Genomic DNA, 21,318 nt, shown 5'->3' with positions numbered 1-21,318 from the left:
TGCAGGGGGGACATTCAGAGGGAAATTTAATTTTTTCTTCTATGCCTACCACATTTTTAATTAACAAAGCATTCCTATTAAATACACAGAACAGTAAACAGAGAATACAATGCTACAGGAGCCTCAGATAAGGTAAATGCAGGTAAATTTATAGGTATGGAACAAATATTTCCTTTTGCTTTTTGGGGGAAGGTGGGGACAAATGAGAATGAAGCAGTCTTGTTACACCAGTGTCTTGTATCAGCCTTCACAGTGCTCTGTGCCGAGCCAGGAACACCATAGCCAGCAGGCAGCTTTGAGTATAAATCCACTTTTGTCAGGTCTATAGTATGCTGACTTTAATGCTCTAGTGCCCACAAACATTGCCATGAGGTGAAACAGGCAAGCTTCCAAAGAGACATCTTCTTAGATCGAGAAAGTTCCTAGAGAAACTTCATGGCAATAAAAGGTAACTTTGCTGAAGAGATGTGAACTGGAGAAAATCTAAAGATAACCACTAGAAGAAATCTCTCTTGACTTCCCAGGAAAACTCAGGATCATGTGGGAAACACCTACTAGATTGAGTCATTTGTCTGTTACACATACCTGTGGGACAGCAGATGTAGTAACCTCTTTAATTAAATTCTAGTATTCTACACTTCTCCAAGGGGAAAGAGTTAGATTATCAACTCTGTTTTAAGTAGAGCTATCCGGTCATCTTCAAGAGGATGCACAGCAGTAAGTATTATACAGGCAGACCTCTGGCAAGCCAGATCTGATTTTAAAAGTTATTCTTCATGGCCTACTGCAGAGGTAAAATTCCATTAATATCGTGCTGGCTGAGTCAGCATGTTGTCTTCAAACGAGACTTGCTTTTCTAACCTGGACAAGGAGAGTTAAGCCTTCTTTAATGGAAGGGAGCAAATGATATCAAGGAAATCTATACATCTGCAAAAAATGATGCAATAATAATGAACAAAAATCTACCATGCCTCCATAGTTGGACTGAGACACATCAACTTGTTGTTTAGTACTGTCTCTTTGTGTAGCTTTGTGCAGCTTCCTTTGGGAGTGGGGTTGTCATTGAAAACAGGCAACAACAATAGAGTTTTGTGAGTTCTCTAACACACTGCCAGTTCCATTTCACATGTAAAAGATAAAATCTTAAGTCAGGAAAAGCAGTTAAGTCCAAGACCACTCCGATCTCTGCTGGCCTGAAAGCTCAGAAAAGTAACACCACCTTGCTTTCCATCAAATAAGCGAAATCAAATTATGAATATACTTGCTTTCCTGCTGAAAGTAATGTGCACCGGTATGTCTATGCATGCTCCATGTGCACAGAAATGTCTGTGATCCAAGGAAGTCTGAGGGCCAGTTGAAAGGGAAATATACAACTCATTAAATTGGGGCGACAGAGGGAATGCAATGTGGCAGCCCCACTGTTAATTTTGGCTATAGCCCATGGTAAAGTTTTCATTAATTTTCAGATGTGTTGTTTCTCTGCTTTTTCCTTGCTAGTCTGTAGGAAATAATCAAATATATCCTCCAAAGGAAGGAAAACCAAGCTGACAAACCACTATGATCACACTCAAACCTGGATATACAGTGCTGGCACCATCAAACTGGTTTTCAGATAAAAGATTTGATCGGTGATTACTGCCTTTGAGCTAAGAACCTAAATGATAAGCAGTTCCTGTAAGTAAAGTTCTCACTATACACTATGCTTTGTGGTGTTGATTTCATTATTATTACAACAGTGTCTGGAATCTTACCTAGGGAGGACACATGGGCTGTGAAAATAAGGCAATACTCATTTCCTTAAAGGCTATGATATAATTAGTGAAAGCATAAAAAAATCCAAAAGGAAATGCAGTCCTGCTCCAAACCTGTAGAAGGGGAAAAATCCAGTTAGGATTATTAGCTAAGAAATCCTACGTATCATGTTCAAAAAAACCCTGCCTTTCTAACTCAGACTATGACAAGCTGAGTGAACCATCTCGACTGAAACCATTAAAAAAATTACACCAAACGAATCTTTTTATCAGATAACCATGAGTATCATAATGAACAAAATGGATACAAAATTAAATGCTAGAGCATAGATGGAGCTGCCTAACTTCCCATCTCCATTCATATATGACTTTGCCTGCCAGTAACACACAATTAACATCAAATTAATGAGCTTATTAGCATAGACTTAACACCACAATAACACACTTGATTCAGTACTCAGCAAAATCTTGCCAATTAACTTGTCTATCCAGAGGCTGATGAATGGGTATTGCTAATGGGATTTCTGTAGTTAAGAGGCAAAAAGATGAATCTGCAGTCTTGCACTGCTTACCTGTGACCACAGAAGCCACACCTAAAAAGGCACTGCTTACAAATCCCTTCCTCCCAAAATAAAAGATGCTGCTGCCAAGAGTGCTTGATGACTCCACTTTGTTAGATCCAAAATAGTTCATGTCATTTTTCTGCAGGTTAATAAGCCATGAGATTTGCCCAGCCTATTGGAGATAATTCTCATGTTTTAGGAAAAGCGTTTTTATAAAACCTGTTTCATGTATGACAGCCTGTCCTGTGCAACTCAAAACAGAAAGAAGCAAGACAAATTTCTTTTGTGAGGGTGTCAACAATCTCTTTCAGAAGCAGGGACTGGAAATCAGATCCTACATCTAATGGAAATCAGGTAGTACACAACTCTCATCAGTGGAGCAATATGTAGAGCAAAGCAGGGCTTACTGGGAGTACACACAACAAAAACTGCCCCTTGGAGCACAACTATCTGTGCATGAGTAAATGGTGACTTGTTCAACACTGTAAATATTGTGCCTCATCGCGACTCCTCTACATATACTGGCAGGGATTCAGGGCATCTGTCTTTCAGTCCCATTAATGTTATCTTTTACAGAAAGTAAGCAGTTTATGTTACAAAGGTATTAATTGTTTAAACTTCTGACAAAACAAATATGTGTGTATGTGTAGAGGAGGTAATAGTCATTTTCTGGTTTCCCCCCTGAAAAGCTGGGTCCCATTACAATCATTTATACATTGGAATTCTTTCATTTTACAAGAAGTATTTTGGTTTTGTACACAGAACTTTAATTTAACAGTTTCAACTGACTTAATCTGTTTAGCCCCTTCTTCCCACAAAGCTTTTAAAATTTTATTGATGTAGACATTTGTTCACTTAAGAAAGACATTTCTTCATTAAGTGCTCATTTTAGAGGCTCTAGGTGACCTGTGTCTGGATACAAAATACTAGCTCTTTCACAGGATGAGGAAGGGAGGTCTCTGCTTTTTAAATAAGAGGCACAATGGCAGTACTTTGTAACTTTAAGACCATATGAAAACACATTTCTTTGACAAGAATACAGAAAGATATTCTTAACTCCCATGTGATATCATAACCACACTTAAAATATTTTAACCTCTTGTCAGCCAGAGTTAGAAAAACTTAAACTAGTTTTCTTTCAACAGATTAATAAATTGTCTGTAAAAATAGCTTCTGTTCACTCTCAAAGCATTTATTTAATGTATTTTATTTTGCTTTCAAAGTAGTCTGAAAAGAGCATTCTACTCACAGAAAATTATTTTGACTAGAAGAATTGTATCTACACGTATAGATAGAATTTATATACATATAAAAGAATTTATATGTGTAAATACACATATACACACACATCTTTTTTTTGAGCAAAACTTGTTGGAATGACTTAATTCTGGCATGCCAAACGTGTGAAATGGTTCATAATCAAGCTCTCTTAGCACACGGAATTGAATTGTAACCAATAAGCTCCTCCTCTATGGACTGTCACAGATGGTGCACAAAATCAAACACACTCAAAAGAGCTCATCACTTCCTCAAATTTAGTCCACTGTTTTTGTTCTATTGCTGTAACACTGAGGTGTTCTGGACATGACTCCACTTTAAATGCAGCAAGTCTAACAAATAAATGGCTAAATAAGACCTTATAGTAAATAATTTGGAACTTTAAGTAATTGATGTATGACTATTTTCACTTCGTCAACAAATTACATTTATCCTCCAGTGTCCAAACTTCAATCTCATCCAAAAGGTACCAAATTCCAAAGGATGACCTTTGCAATCAACATGGTATCATGCAAAACTCCCACCAAGACAATTAATTCCATATGCAGCTTTATGCTGAAATGTGACTGATTAAATGTCAAGATTTAAGTTTTTAAATGTAAAATCTCTAAATACAGGCAGCTAACATCATGGGTCTTCTTTCCAAATACTGTTGCAATATCTCTCCTAGAGATTAATTGATCAACATTGTAGGCCACCAAAAAGACTATTTATTGCACGGAGCTGAGCTATGTAATTATAAATTACATGTTGACTAAAGCAATATAAATAATAACAACAAGGAATGTCACTGATCTTAATCTATTCTATGTAGAAATAAAGGTCTCTATGGCTGAACTATGAATTATTCTTGCAGAGCAAGAGGAAGTACTTCAAAAGCTTTTCTATTTCCTCACTTTTTTTTACCAAACTGCTTGCTTCAGCAGCCTGAAACTGATGCTTAAGCTTTTGGTTTATTCCAGCTTAGAGTCAATAAAAGTCATCCAGTAACTATTGTACTGTAGAGAAGCATGAAAACTACAGTGAGTTCTAGGCACAGAAAATTTGCAAGCTGGTGTGTCTTAAGAGTTTCTAAATTTATTGGCAGAGGGTTCTGTGCAGGCATGCATATGTGAGCAACGCCTACCATAATATGTGCAAATAAATAATAATGTCACCTTTGATGAAGTAATGAGTCATGCATACCCTGCATTTGTAAAAATGGTAGAGAACCACAGCACAGAATGGAATGGTTACTAACAACCTAGCTATTAGATCTTGCTACTGAAACATTAACTACAATATAAAATACTCAGCTGTATTGCAGTTTTTCCACTTCTTTTTTTTTTTGTGAGTTTGCACTCCAATATTCATAGGAGAAAGAATGATGTCATTTTATTAACCTCATAACCACTTTCCGCCAACAGAAAAGTAAAAACATTGGAATGACATCTGGCATGAAGTTTCTGTTTCTCTTAAAAACATGTCTGTATTTTCTGTTTCTCAAGACACCAAGGACAAAAATAAAAACTGCCTTCTGACAAATTTTACAGCACCAAAACGAGAAAATAGAAATAAAATAAAATTTGTTAAAATTATTTAATTAGTATTTGGAATTTTAAACATGAAAATACTATACAGTCAAGAGCCCTCCATGTAAGTATATGTACACAGCTTCCACCACCAGAATATTTGACCTACTTATATTATTACCAGGAGTCATTAAAAACTTTGCTGAAATATTACAGTGTTCTCTTTCTTATTACAGCAAAGCTTTGGAAAAAGAAGAGTGGAAAAGAAATGGTAAAATTTAAAAAACTACCAAGTCATCCTTTGAAAAGGAGTAAGATAACTTTAGAAGATAATGATTTTGATAGATACATCACAGATTCTATACCGAATTCACACATAATAACGACTTCGATATACAGATAGATGGCAGCCTATCTTGTGAGACCTTTGTTTGCTAATTGGCATTGCCACACTGTATTGGTTTTTCTAAGCAGTCAAGGTGATGTGCAGTGCCCACCTGTATATTCTTGGCAGAGACTAGCATAGAAGTAACACACTGTTGAGCTAGGTAGGCTGATCATGAGCTCAAATCCAAGAGCAACAGGACTGTCAGGTCAATTGAATAGCTGTCCACAATATCTGCTAGAAGCAGGCCACTTCCAAACTCACTGATGACATTTCTGATGCCTTAGCTGTAAAATGTCATGTATGGGAGCACTGGCTAGATCATCAAAGCACTTACCTCAGAGACAGTGCAGGTCATTAAAAGAGTCAAAGCTCAGAGGGGACTTGGTCCCAGATCAAGGGACGTTAAGTGCGAGAAGTTGGACAATTCAAATAGGGGAAAACTGAAACGATTTTTAGCCGGATAGGCATCATAAAGGTAACCATATCCACCCATCTATACAATGAAGCTGTGAATGTGTTAGTGATCAATTTTATGGATTTGTTGGTTTTGTGGGGCTTTTTTAGTATGATTTAGTGTGAATTTAATTCCAATTACTCTTGAGATTATGTGACATTAATCAGCATCACAAAACAAAACTTTGACAGTTCTGAGATCCAATGGTAGCATCATAGCATCATGGTTTCTAGGTCAATGCTGAAGATGTCTAATTTCATGGTAAATTGTGAAATGCTGGTCAGCAGGTACAAAAACTCTGTGCCATGAAAAAGAAGCAACATTTCCCTTCCCAACACTATAATAAAAATGAATTTAATAATCTTCCAGATTTCCTTATTTGGGGCAATATGGCTATTTTAAGACATTTTTGCAGTTTTAAAAGGAAGGTTAGACATCTTAAAAAAGGAGAAAATATCCTCATCTTAAAGAAGAAACACCCACCTCCCCCTCTGGGGAGAGGTCACTGAATAAAATCCAACCTTGGAATTTAAATGGATGGGGCTATTAACAAAACAGACTACTACTCAGTATGACAAGTACTTTACTCTTAAATCTGAGAGCAAAATTATGCCAGAACAACGCAGCCAATTCTAAGAGGTAGCACCCAGCCCAGGCAATTTCAGAGCAGCGCCCTTCGAAGAGGAACAGCCCTTTTCCTTGAGTCATAATTATGGCCCCATTCACACTGTCTGCTGCTTACTTTTAAACTGAATTTGGAGGCAGAAATCACTCTCAGTGAATATATGAGTATTATAAGATAAAAACAACATTTTTTTTCTCTCACAGTGTCACATATTATTTACCCTGGAGATGGCTCCTTTTGTGCTTTTGTATTTTATGGGCCCATCCTGTTTAATGAACCCACATTAAAGTCATACATTTTAGAAGAAGAGGGGTATAGCTAAAAAGTATGGAGTGGCAACACTCTTTCTTACTTTGCTACCTCCCTAAATATTAAACCCTCTCTTGAAGGAAATTAAGGCAGTTGCATGAGGAATACTGGGGAGTTACAGGTAGTCTAGTGTAGTATTTAGCTTGTGTTCCCCTTCCCATCTATCAGTTTTATGGATGGTCAGAATCAGAAAAAATAGAAAGAGGACCCCAGTAGAGGGAAAATACGATGGGGCAGGATATCTCCTTGATAAATAGGATATACTGTTTCAATTCACACATTATTTAAAACTTCTGGGTAGTGAAAGCTCTATCATGTGCAGAGGTAGAGCAGCAGAACATAGAGAAAATTTGTGATCAACAAGGTTAATCATTCTGATGCATTACTCTTAACCAGCACATGATCCTCCTTCCTTTGAGGTCAAGGCCATGATTCCATCGAAATCCAATTTGGCTCTCAGACCATCCATCCATCCCAGTTAAGGAGAGGACAACTCTGTGGTAAGCATGCAGGTGCACTTCCAGTCAAAACCAAACTTTCTTGGTGCAGATGTAAAAAATTTATTGAGCTAACGTAAGTCTGAAAAATGTAGTAAGAGATCTTTAGTTATGATAAAATAGTAGAAGTGGGCCGTTTTCCTCTAGCAGGACATTTTAGAACTGAGTACCTGCAAGTGAAAGGAGTAAATCAAGAAGCAAGGAGAAAAACAGAAAAGATTATTCAACGTAAGAGTTAGACTAAAGGCTTCTTGTCAACACTGTTTTTTTCTTCTGAAAAGCACAAAGTAGACTAAGCAGAGAATCATGAGACCCATCAGAGAGATCCAGCAATGACAGAAATTCCAAAACTGCGTAGATTTATTTTTTTGGGAAATCTGAGATTCTAACACCAGTTGTTTATACTGGGTTATCTCCTTTAACATCAGCTGGAGTTTGACATGCATCCATCACCGAAAAATCTAGAATTCCTACATTGTCAGAGCCTAATAATATTATTCCCAGTAGATCTTTCACAAACAGTTGTCTTTTATGTGGTTCCAATACAGAACAGAAACAATACTACTTTCATGTTAAAACAATTACTTTTTACCTATGATTCTTTCTTATTTTAAAATACCTGAAACATAACAAATATGCTAAATAATTTCTCAGTAGTACTGCTGATATAAACTACCATAATAAACATAAAATTTAGTGTAGTGTGCTATGTACCAACCATTCACAATGTAATTCCTAGTTGATTTTTTTTAAAATAAAAATATCTTGGGTCTCAGTACTTTGCTCTTCTTACAAACCCCTGTCAACAACTCAGAGACAGGCCATATGCTCAGAAAACTGTCTCCAAAACAGAGTCCATGTAACTGAAAATAACTGCTGTTTGAACTACTGAAAATGAGTATGTGCTTAAGGAACAGCTACAAATGTTAGCCTAGAAAGTTTGCTTTGGCTAGCACAGTTTACCCTACTATGATGAGTGGAAGGCAGTGGGTAGAATCCAAAGCCACCTACGATTATGACAGTGCTTGTTAAACATTTCTTTTTCATGAAATGTATAGTTTGGTTGTTTCTTACCTCTGTTTTTCTACTCCCTGCTGATTTACTGCATGGCTTTTATATAGGCAGTTGTCTGTTGCTGTGAAAACAATGCTGAGTTTGCAGCTTTATTTTGATTCTAAAGCTGAACTGGTTTTAAGATGGAACTTAGCTTCTGAGAAGAGATATGTGACATGACTCAGTACAGGAGAGAGAAGGGGACCATGGGTGGTCAGTCCCATCTTCTACAGTCCAGACAAACTAAAGAATGGCTGCAATGAGTTCTTTTACCTGGGATGTGCTTGTTTTCTAACTAGAGAAAGAAGGTTGCTAATGGTATGAAAAAATATCTCAGTCTTACCAAGAGAGAATAGTTTTTAAAATGAACGTAGTCAAGAGCTTGCTACTATCTAAGTTTTGCATTTTTTTTCTCCCCAGACCATGCAGAAATTCATTGACTACAAAGCTATAAAGTGTGGGCATATTCTTCTTAAAGGATCAGAGATCTTATCCTGCTGCCAAAGATCATGGGGAGAGTCAGGTTGATTGTTTGTTTTCCACATCTAGAAAAAGATGGCTAATTTTTACAGAAGCATCTGGTTTTAGTTGAGAACAACACTATATATTTCCTCATTTAAGGCTGACTCTAACTTCAGTAGGAGTTAGTTCATGAAGACTTGCCCCTTGCTAGGGTTTCTGAACATGGTTCCTTTAAAAACAACACAATGGCAGAAGAGACAGCACAGGAAGAAAAATTTTGAGCTTTCCCTCAACTGCAGCAGAAATTAACTCTACCAGGTTCTTAGAAAAAACTGCTCCTTTCTTTGGTACATCTCCAAAGGTTAGTAGGATAGAGTTCAATATACCACTAACTCTTAATTTCCTGTGATACAAAATGGTATGTAAATAATACTGTGGTTACCAACAGGATGTTGTAAAAAATGTGGTGGTGGTAAAGCTGAGGGTAGATGACAGTTGAGAACAAGAGAAACTTCACTCTCTTGTGTGCATGGAATTTCCAACTATGATTTCATCTACTCAGCAAACTACACAAGTTTTACACTGACATCATAACAATCTCCTCTCTGTATCTGATTCAGCATGTTACCTCAAGAAGCGTCTTCTGGTTGGTAGTGATAATAATAATAACAATAATCCGACTCAATGCTAAAAGTTATATCTATTGCAGCTTTATATAGATGTATAATTGTCACCCAATTCAGTATACCTCACCTTTAATGCCTACCCTTTTGTTTATAAAAGTCCTTAGAAAAAGCTATAAAATATTACGTATGTAAGTTCCCATTCTTTTTACCAGTTTGGCAATAAGGAACAGCTCTTTAACAAGACATCCAATACGCTTCTTAAAAAAATACAAGCTATAGAATGCAATGGAAATTCAAAAATTAAACGTAATGCATACTTGCAGAAGTAATCTCTCAAAGGCAAGGAAGTTGTCCCATTTGGAAGTCTGAGGGTGTTTCAAAGTCTGGACTGTGGCCAGTACAAGCTGTAGAAGACCACAATGGTTCTCCAAAGCTTTAAGATTATTTCTGAAAAGCTTAATGTATGAACTGAGCTGTTCTGGGGTGACTCTGCCTGTGGAAAGGAAAAAAGGAAACAGCATTCAGTGGTGGCAAATACAAACCTAATTTTTTTAAATTATAGTGAAAGGGTTATAGAGAACTGTAGAGGCTCTCTCTGCTATGGGCCTGATCCTAGCTTCACTGCAGTCACCGGGAGCTTCAGCTGCAGCAACAGGTCAGACAAAGACTTAATCCATGAATTGTGGCTTAAGGTTTGTAGTATGTCAGCTTTTTAACAATGCACAACAGATGCTGACATAATGGGCAATATAATTTTTTGTTTTCAGACATAGAGGGACATTGATTTAAGCTAGGGAAATAATACTTGACAACTGCTTCTAAAACATCTTTCTGTTTTTACCAGAAGTTCAGCGGCAATTTGTGAGCCTTTTACCTTACACCAAACTCACACCCTCTCACCACTTCCTGAGGATGCATTTTTGATTATCTTGACTCAAAAGATAGATATAATGTTAATGATGCGAGGAACTGTTTTCCAGAGCTGTTCTTGGAAGGGACACTTCCAAGGTGTGACTCTTCAGTTTCTGAGACGTAATTAGCATGGCGTAATTTCACTGGCTAGTTGAAAATAGACAGCCCAGTGCCCACACATGGGCCTGTAGATGTCTCCTTATTAGAAAAGCATGAGGGGCACCATTTGGGCCATACAAACACTACAAAATTAGCCATTGTTCCATCCAACATTAAAGTGCAAGCTGCAGTGCTCAACCAATTCATATTTCAGAAAGAATGTCTTTCAGGAAGGAAGGTAGGCCCATGGCAGATCATCTGCCCCAAGAAAATCATCACAGGTGATCACACATGCCATCAACAGGCAACGAAAAGTTATGTCAAAACACCATCGTAGTTGCAAGTCTGCATTGTGATCCAGTCCAGGGCTGGTTCCCGGCAACCTCTGCCAATAACAAGTTATATTCCTCAAGCAAACCAGACCTAAAGAGCAGGGATATATGAATAGAGTGAGGAGGATCCTTTAACAGGACAGTCTTTGGTGCCAGGAAGACACTAGGGTGAGCTGATGCTAAGTGGTTCATGGCTGACACCACCAATCATTTTACTCAGGACTGTTCCATAAAGGAAAATTCTCTTAAAACTGCCTCTGGATTTTTTCTCTGCGTTTGGTTATATCATCACTTTACAAGGCTCCCCATCTCCCTCTATCCTTTCAGTGTCATATAAATGGCGAATAAATTATTCCAACAGTGAATAAATGCTGAAAGCTCCTTCTATTATTTTCAGTGATACCAAGGGCAGTCTTTGGAAGAGCATTTAGATTTGGGAAAGCTGCTAAATAAAGCAAAAGCACACAGGCTCTTTATGTGAATTTTAATGGAACGCATCAAACCGAAAAGTCAGCAAATTAACACACAAATCAAGCTGACACCACTCAGTAGGCCGGAGGGCCGACAAAAGGCTTTCAGTTAGCCCACATAGGCTAAAACAGCAACCATGGCCATGTGTGTTTTTAGACTAAACACTGGAGCTTTCAGTCTTGTTTTATTTCTTTTAAAGCTGTGTCAGGCAGATTTACACGGTGATTTGAAAATGTCAACCATGATGCCTTGCAGCATACCTTTGATAATGACTGCATTATTACCTAGAGCAGTCCTGATATATTGTAGCATATTCAAAATCTGATAACTTGTTTCAATTGAGAAAACATGCAGTTGCCAGCCTTCCCTCATATGAAACAGTAAAATAAGAGAGCTTTTGAGACTTCTGATTTCAATTAAAAAAAAATTCAAGAGTTTTGTTCCATATTGTTCCTTGTGAAAGTGAATCCAGATGCAGCACTGGATCAGTTTGAGATCCATTCAGCACCATTTTAGATAAACAATCAAACTCTTTCCCACCCTCAGAGTATGACCAAAAGAAAGTCCAACACATATGTAAATATAAGTAAAATCCTGACCTTAGCAAGTCATTAACAAAACTTACATTGGCATTACTGAGTCCAGCATCTCATCTGTGATATTTATAATACCCATGGAACCACTCAGATCCAGGGTTTGAGAATTCCAGCCAATTTCTACACAGAAATCTCCCTGGATAGCTAGCTGATAAATATAACTATTTCAGAAGCTGAGGAAAGGAATTTAGGAAAGTGATTGGTGGTAATCAGCAATTAAATTACTTTTCCTGAGGCCTAAATCCTCATCACCTTCCTGCTGCTTGCTCACAGAGGGAGACTTCAGCACAACAGACTAAATTTAATCTAATCTCAACCCCACCAGCCTTTTGGATTTTTAAAGTCCCCCTGCTGTTTCAAGTAATTTTGTGTTGCAATGTGGCAGACAGGTCCTAAGAAATCGAGAGGAGATAGATTTCAATCACACCATCATATTTCAACTGTTCTTCTAAAGCATATTCTGAGATTCACAGGCAGAAGATGGCAATTACTGGCAGAAGAGACTTTACTGTAAGCATCTTGTCCTGCTCTCTTCTCTTCTTCCTGCTCCATCACAGTCATACTCTGCTCCAAACTCTACATCCACGCATAGACAGATGTCTTGTGTGGGCATCAAAGTCTAACTTGTGAGGGCTACATTATGCTGACAAAGCATTGGATAATTTTTTAATTCCTGGATGTGGAAAAGAGAAGCATGACCTCAACCACCCTTAAGGGATTTAAAAATACTGATAACTTTTCTTGCACAAATGCCAGGAATTCCGTACTCTCTGGGAAATAACCTCTGCTATTAATACTTATCAAGCAGCACCTGTGAAACAGGTACGTTTGTCCCAAACTCTGTCATCTACTTTAAATCCCAACACAGGACTTGATAAAAACAATATCTACTGAAAGCAATATTAAAACAAAACAAAAGCCAAACACAGACACACACACAAAAACAACAAAAAAGAAAACACAACAACAAAAAAACATTTCAAAGCTTCATGCCTCTTGCCAAGTACAACAGAGATGATAAAATGGGTAGGTGGTGACTGGGAAGTATCACAGTGAAACTCAAAAGTTAACAGAATATAGGAGGATGGGGAGCCGAGAAGAAAAACAGTGAGTGATGTTGACAGACTGATGATGTGGGGGAATTAATTCAGCTAAGAAACTATGCATGGTTAGTTTGGCACAATTAACATATTTGTGCACTAATATAAGAATCTTGGGCAACAGAATGAAATAACAGTGTAAGGAATGAAACTGGACATTACAGAAGTAGCAGAAAGATGATGGACTAGGGATCAGGCTCATTACTGAAGGACCTGTTCCATCCAAGAGATGCTAAATGTCAGTGTGACAAAGCAGCTCTGTGTTTTAGTACTCTGAAAAATGAAGGATAAAAAGGAAGTGATAACAGGGACTAGGCTACTCTAGGAAAAGAGAAAACAAATATTTGTGTCTAAGAAATGGTGAAATTAGCTATCTTATTAGCTGATGTCAGGAGTATGAAAAGCTTCAGGACAAATATCCAAGAAAAAAAATACCTTACATCACACAGAAAAGGGAGATAAAATGCAAAGTACATTTATCAAATAATATAATGACAAACTGATATGTAACCAGTTAACAAATTAATTATAATGTATATGGATTTAGCATAGCATTAACTATGCCATAACCATATTTGAGTGAGAAAAGACTAGGATTAGAAGAATTGCAAGATATCTAAGAAACATCCAAATGTAGATGGCAGGTAATATGCAATAGAGAAGAATTATCATATAATAAGAAAAGTGTGTTCATCTGTGTGCATGTACATATTTATAGTACAAATTCTGGTAACAAATGGTTCCAGAATGGAGGATGTCAGAAGCTTGTGGAACATCATTAACATGGAGAAAGAGCAGAAGGCACAGCTGGATTGCTTTGAGCATTGGACTAATGTAAGTGGGATGAAATTTAACAGTAGAAACTGCAAAATTATGGATTTTGAGGCTAGGATAAGAGCACCTGCTGTAAATGAGGAGTTAAAACCTGGAAATGACAGAAGAAGGAAATAATGTCTAGGCCTCCTCATCATAAAAAAGCAGGTACAATTCGTACCAGGTGATATAGTTCCAGTAAAAACAAGGCCATAGAAATGCCTCAATACAAAGCCTCTCCCTCCTCGAGCACTTCACGCAGCTCCAATCGTTCCCATTCTTGGAAGTTTAACTCAAAATTGTGACACACGCACAGAGAGGTTACTATAGTGATTATAAAGTTACTAAAGTAAAATAGAAATGCCTGGCTTATACAAGTTCCCTGTCCCAGCTGGAAAAAAAAAGGTCTCTATGAATACATGGAAAATATTTACATTAAGGTTCAATATTGATACTACAACTAATGGGGATAAATAAAGCATGGATATATTTACACAAGACATTAAGAAACATCACTGTATCAACCAATCTTCCAGTAGTGGAGATGAGTTGAGGCAAACAAATTTAACTCAGTCTAATGTGAAGTTTGATGAGTACCTAATGAGCAGTTGTATAAATGTTCACAAGACTTAATTCAATACAAATGGCCGCCTTCAATCCTTCACTGCTATCATAATTAATTTGCAAACATATTGGGGCATAGGAATTCCACCTCCAACTTTCAAGAATTCAGGGCAGATCTCAAAAGAACTGCAGATCACTTTTGCCAACTTTTACATTACAGAAGCTGCAGCTTGGTTTTGGTTGTTTCTTAATAATTAATTGAAATAAATAATTTTTTGTTAACTATGAAAATAGCAGCACTGAATACCAACACTTGCAACATTGTATCACATCAAAAATAACACAGTTCATACTACATGTACTAATGATGATGCACACAATTAGACTGAAGGGAAAAAGTATTTCTGTTACTACTAAAGCAGATCATTCAAGATAAACATACTGTAGCAGAAATTGCCAGCAACCAATACTAAAGGTTTGTCAAAAATCTGGTTTTGAGTAGTGAGAGTAGACTGAGTGGAAGAGAAGGACTTCCACCTCAACAGTTAAACAAAAAGTTAACTGGACAAACCACATTTATAGACATCAAGACACAATTCAGCAGTATGACTTTTTTTCCATTTTAAACTAATGCTGCAGTCTGTGTAATTCAATGCAAGCATTGCTTCAGGAATATAATTATTTTTCAAGATAGATTTACTAGTAAAAGTAATTTTTTAAATTCATAATCCAAAACTGCATATTTTTGTAACATAAAAATTTATGGATGAAAAAGGTGTCAAAAGAGCAAAGGTCAGAATTATCAATGCACTGTTCCAACCATAGAGGCCTTATTTTTTCATATAACAGTTAATTATCTCCACAGTAAAAGAAAACAAGTAAAGAAAACAAGTAAAGAGGAAAGTACATTTTGTGATCAACTGAGTAAATAAGTGGATGCTCTTCCAAGAATACAGGAACCGCCAAATACACACGGCTTTAAACTTTGTTCAGTTTAATGCAAGAACACAGTCAGAGCTTCACTGGCTGGAGGCTTTTGTTGAGGTCCATTTTTCACTTGAAAGGACCATGAATAAGAAAGAATCTTGGCACCCTTATGTTCACAGATGAGATTTTTCAAGTCAGTAGAGGGCTGAAGAAAATCCAGATAAACTGTTTTGCTTGTTTCCACAGTCTTAGGAATATAGACCTATCTCTCCCAGTAGCAATGCCGGATACTTGAGAGGAATGTAGAAAGCTCTTGTATTCCACAAAGCCAATTGGGAAACTGTACTAAGGCAGTTGGATATTTTACAAACCAAGTGAGAGCAATTTAGCAGGACAGATGATGCCCCTTATGTCTCCTTGTTAGTACAATTTCCAGATGTTGTTATTAATTCAAAATGCTTTTGTAATTCTTGGGAAGTTTCAATAGCAATCTTTAAAAGCAAGTGCCACAGAAATAATTTTATCTCAACTTTTGTTTAGCTTACTTCAAAAGTCATCCAGCCCTCAAACTATTAATAAAGAAGAGAAGAACGTCAACTAATCCCTAGTTCTTTGGAGAGATGGAAAGTAGGCCAGTATGAGATGCTGTTTGGCTGGCTTCTCCAGAATAAGGCTCTGGACCCAACGAGCTCTAACTTACAGCAGACTGAAAGCAGAATTCCCAAGCTTATTTCTAAGAGTACGTGCTCATCTCCCACAGACATGAACTCATCTGCTCTTGTCGCTTGTAAGCCTCTCCCTTTTCTGTTGCAGGAACATCACTTTCCAGATAACCCCATGGTTACAGGTATGAGCAAGTCCCCACTAGAACAACCCCAGGATAAGCCCATCTGGGGGATCTCAGCAGTCCCTGAAGCACACCCCTAAAAACACTGCCACATGGCAGTGGCAGCCTCCTGCTGCCTGCCCCCTGCAGCACTGTGCACAAAGTGGAAACCATGCTTAAATATCAGTTCTGATGACTACTCTTTTGAAATTCTTTTACGTGCCTTAAAACAAACAAAACCTAATCAATTATATGGGACAAATATAACTAAAGCACTCTAATATAACAATCAAGATTTTCAGTTCTAAGCACCTAAATGCAGATGCCTAAATATGACCTCAGTCATGATTTATGACTCCTAGATTATTTATTGTTTGATGTTTTCATAATACATCCTGAGGGATTTGATAAATATAACTGGTAGCTTACGCGTCTCAATATGAACTGATAATTTCTTTCTTTTCTGTCCTTCAGAGCTTTGTTTTTAAATGTTCTGGCACTTCAAACCATTGTTTCCTTCTTTGTACACTCTACCATTCAGTTTTCCCTCTTTTAAATGTTTAATCAGTATGCACAAATAAGTAACAACCCTCTCTAGCCAGTGTCTACAATATTCTCTGATTGCCCTTCCAAATATTAAAGCAAATTTTATAACTGTTTGAATAAACAGGTGAAATCTTGTCTTCCAGAATTAAGCTTTCTAGGAGCTGTCATCAATATAAAACTTCTAATTTAATGCTGGCATACCAGAATTTCCCAAATACTCCTCTTAATCGTGACTAAATATGTATCATGGTCATATTTTATTACTTACTTTTTAACTCTTCCACCAAGTTGATAAATACAGAGTACTCTGTAGGCCACATTTCAACCAGAGGGTCTCCAGCCCTTAAAAGCTGGTAGCCCTTGAAAACAGTAACTGACTGTGACTGTAAAAGGACATGAAATCTACAAATTTCTTTGAATTATCTCCAGAACACTCTAAACTTCTCACAGAAATGAATCAACTTGTTTGTCTTAAAATAATATTCCTGAAGGACTTCAGGTGGCTTGCGCATGTCCTCATTTAGCACTACGACATATGTTTTCAGACACTGAAGTACTTCATCGTGTTCTTGGCATGCTGTCCCAGAGAAAGGGAGGTCATTGTTCTTCTTTGCTACATTATTCACAGGACTGATTATTTCTCAAATGATTTCTGGAAGACTTCTGCAGCTGAGAATATCCTAATAATCATTTTGGGTGGTAAGCAAATAAATAGGGGATGGAAAACATGATGATTGTATGAGTACATCCATATGTAATTCACCATGTCTCTTGAGTAACGAGTCATCCTTTGTGAGACTGAATGAAGAGGCTTACACAACTATGCTTGGAAAAAAAGCACTGGGCAAACCACCCAGTTTTACTGAATTGCCATGTTCCACGTCAAGTTTTACACATAGGGACTTTGCAAGCACACCAACACGTACTGTATCTTTGGTTTAAATCCTTCAGCACAGGCTGTTCTCAGTTACACTTCACTCCTTCTGAATTACTTTCAGCCACTTTCTTCGAGTTTGTTCCCTCTCTTTTTTTGACTAGATGGCTCAAAGCACAGTACTGAGTGTTGATTGCCACAACTATCACAATGTTCCAGCAAAATGCAGGTGCCATGAGTTTCCACTGAATGTCAAGCAGACACCAGAGTCAGCATCTCCCAACCCGTACTCATCAACTCTCTTGCTGATGTAAAACACAGTCTCTGTGGCTGATGCACCCTACGAAATGAAGATCTCACAGCACACATTGCAGCAAGTTCGACCTTATCTTCAACCAGGCTGCTTCCCCACAGATCTAAATACCAGCAATTGCAATGAATTTCATTTTCCAGACTTAAAGAATTAGTATTTTGTTTTTCACCCAGCTACAGAGAGGCTTAAGGGACCTGCTTCTGTGTTTTAACCATGTCTCGATCATCACAAATGGACAGTCTACTAGTACAGTGACTTTTTTTTAAAACCTCAAATTTAAAATTTGAAAATATTTACTTTCAAGACTGAGAAGAACTCAACATCAGCAAAAAATAATGTAAGCTTAGTGAGTAAAAAAATATCTCAGGTGTTTACCTGAAAAAACCCCACCAAATAAATTTTAGCAGAGAACAGAAAATAGCAACAAAATGACTTCTCTTCAGGAAGTTGCATCAGCATTCAGTAAGTGATGAATAGTACCCTGAATACCTTACTTTACAAATATGTGTGTATGCAAATTTTTTTTCTTTTTTTTTTTAATCAGCTTACTTCTACAGAGGAGGACTTCTGATCTAGCTTTATCAGAACACTGACTCATGAGTACTCAAAAACTGGAAGAAGCATTTCAACCTTTCCTGGTTGATTTGGTTCGTTTGGTACAAAAGTTTTTTGTTTAAAGACATTAGAAAGACCGATTCGCTATCGCTACAGATTCCAGAAAATGAAGTAATGCTACTCGTGAAATCTCTCAAAACAGCACTAGTTACCAACATATGTGCAAATAAATGCTATTTAAATTTTTAAGCTTTAACTCAAAGTAATTTTCTCTTAATTTAAACAGTATAAAAAAAATTTATAACAATATAGTTTGCATTAAACCTTTGTTTCAAAATTTCACAAATGTTTATCTGCACATTAATGTTTACTCCCATTTATTGTGAACATCATCTAAATTGCCCAGAGAAAGACCACACTAACATAGGCTTTTTACTATAGTTTTATTAAGACAAATAATCTTCATAATGAAGTTAATATAAGCTTTGCAGTATTACATTAGCAAATAATACAAATAATGAAATTATATATTTGCAGAATTCCTGCAAGAACAATACATGTGTGTTTATTTTTAAATTTTTAAGAATTATCTTCAGCTCTAATCACAACCAGACAGGGAAGGGATGTGACCCCAAGTTGATATTTAAGTCTTTGGGTTTACTGTCCAGAAAAAAAGTTGATATAAAAATAACAAAAAAATCAAAACTTTATCAAAAAAATCCAGACCCATAGAAGACTATTGTCACCTCACTCTCTTCTTAAAAGGAACAGTTAAGTTAGCCAAATAGTCCTGCATCCATGTGCCAACTACAATTGAATCAGAGAAAACATACCACCAGATTATTTCTCTGTTTCCCATCACTGCACAGGGTTCTGTGCTTCACTTCCATCTGCTAACTGTTTTATAGCAGTGAAGTGCAAAGTAAATAAGGTATGAGACACAAATATGACATTTTACAATTTTATGAGGGCGTGAACCATTACCCATCTTACACCACAAGAGATTACTTAGCATGCAGTACATTATTCACAGAACAAGAGACAGTTGAGACAAAAATACCTTTACTGAGACTTTTTAAGCTAACTTAACCTTGGAGCTGTTATTTTTGCAAGAATATGAAGTCACAGAACTAAAAATAAAGTAAAAAAAAATTCAATAAGATCTTAGGGTAAATCATGGTAGTTGGTACTTTAGAACCAGTTGAAGTCTTTCTTTAAACTTAAATCAAGAGTGAATAGTCCCAATATAATACTTCTTTTTTAAGGTAATTCACATAATGCATAATTCAGTAGTTATAAAACAAACAAAAAGCCCTAACCCAAACCAACTCACAACACGCAAAACAAATTTGATCAACACTTGATTTGCTAAATAAGAACAGCAAAAAGCCATTTACAGTCACCTGTGGGGAATACCTTCCTAAAATATTGAGGGAGAAATTTTGCCTCCAAATAAGCTCCTTGCAATATAGGGACTACAGAATGCTCTATGAAAATTCTATTTTTTTTCTTCAATACTATCCTAAGTAATTGCAGTTTTGGATTAAAACATCTAGTAACCTGTTCTGCTTTAAATTTATTTAATTTTGTTATGAGTCCACTTCACATTACCTATCTCCATCTCCTTCTCTAAATTAGGCAAGTTTCCTTTAAGCAGAAGGCAGGACTTAACTCCCAGGACTCCTTCCAAACTCATTCCCAAAAGCTATAGCTGTTGTTGCAGTAGGACAACTCAGTGGAGTTGCACACTCCAAACCACTCTTTTTATCTCTACACTGGATTCCAAGGTACTTTTTTTCAGATAGGATGTGTAAATGACACAGATGTTCTACTATAATTTTTTCCTCTCTTCTCACTTCAATAACATGGATTTTATTGTGTACTTTCCTGGAAAAAAAATTGCACTTTGAGGTTCAAATTGGTACTCTGTCATTAAAGATAATACAAACCAGTGCACAAATAACAGGTAGATGTGAAGTAGTGAAGTGGTGTTTTCTTCAAGTCATAAAGGAATATAACTTACTGAAAGACAATTCAGTAGGCAAAAGAGGGAGGGGAACAAGGAAAGGCAAGAGACAAATGAAAGAACCTGCTGAGTTGTTAAAAAAAGAAAAAACAAAAGCAGAAAGAAGAATTGACTGAATCAGCTGAGCAGCTACAAGATTGACAGAGCTGGATAAGAACAAGCTACCTACAGCTGCCTTTTTGGTTTTAGACTTTTCTTCTTCTTCTTCATGAAATACACTGTATTGCTTCACCGGTTAAGAGTTCTTTCACTTTTAAATTCATTGGTATTAAAGTCTCACCATCTGTGTTTGGAGCTGGCACAGTGCCTCTTTTTCCATCCTCAAGTTTTTGCTCAAATAAAACAAACGCAGTTAACAGCAGCAAACTTAAGGAACTGCACACAAGGAGTCCTCTCGTTCTTACGTATTTCCAGTGTTTGAGCAAAAGTCTAACAAGGACGATTAAAATTTATTGTTTGCTAGCACAATATTTCAACATTTGGGACACAGCAGTTTCCAGTTCTCTTTTCAACTGTAGAAACAACCTCACTCAGTAAGAACACATCTCATGGGTGACTGTAGACACTAGAAGCCTTTTCCACACTCCACACACTGTTTTGCAGCAATCAAAATCTTCTTTTTCCAGCCCTTATTTCAACCTTTTCTGTGATTATGTCATTGCAATAGTCTACTGGTGGATCTGTGACCTAAGTTCTTTGAACTTCAGGATTAAATGTGTCTGTCCAGTTGAACATGAATCAGTAATACGCCCTTGCACCAATGGAAGTGAAACGTACTAGGCGGCATCAGCACAAACGCAGCTGGCAGGCAGAGGGAAGTGATTATAAGCCTCTGTTTAGCACTTGT

At 36.9% G+C, this 21,318-nt stretch overlaps 2 protein-coding genes across 2 annotated transcripts in view; both read right to left on the bottom strand.

The window, feature by feature from the left end:
- The window catches only part of CHIC2 (cysteine rich hydrophobic domain 2), a 515,980-nt gene that overhangs the window by 144,608 nt on the left and 350,054 nt on the right, over positions 1 to 21,318 (bottom strand). The gene's annotated exons all lie outside the window — the stretch shown is intronic.
- The window catches only part of SCFD2 (sec1 family domain containing 2), a 190,626-nt gene that overhangs the window by 128,196 nt on the left and 41,112 nt on the right, over positions 1 to 21,318 (bottom strand). The window contains exon 4 of the mRNA XM_064653959.1: positions 9,835 to 10,010. Within this exon, the coding sequence (XP_064510029.1) occupies positions 9,835 to 10,010 (176 nt within the window). The remainder of the gene's footprint in view (positions 1 to 9,834; positions 10,011 to 21,318) is intronic.

This window comes from Pseudopipra pipra, chromosome 4 (genome assembly GCF_036250125.1).
Source record: "Pseudopipra pipra isolate bDixPip1 chromosome 4, bDixPip1.hap1, whole genome shotgun sequence".
Taxonomy (NCBI): Eukaryota; Metazoa; Chordata; class Aves; order Passeriformes; family Pipridae; genus Pseudopipra; species Pseudopipra pipra.
This window is presented reverse-complemented; position numbering and strand designations above follow the sequence as displayed.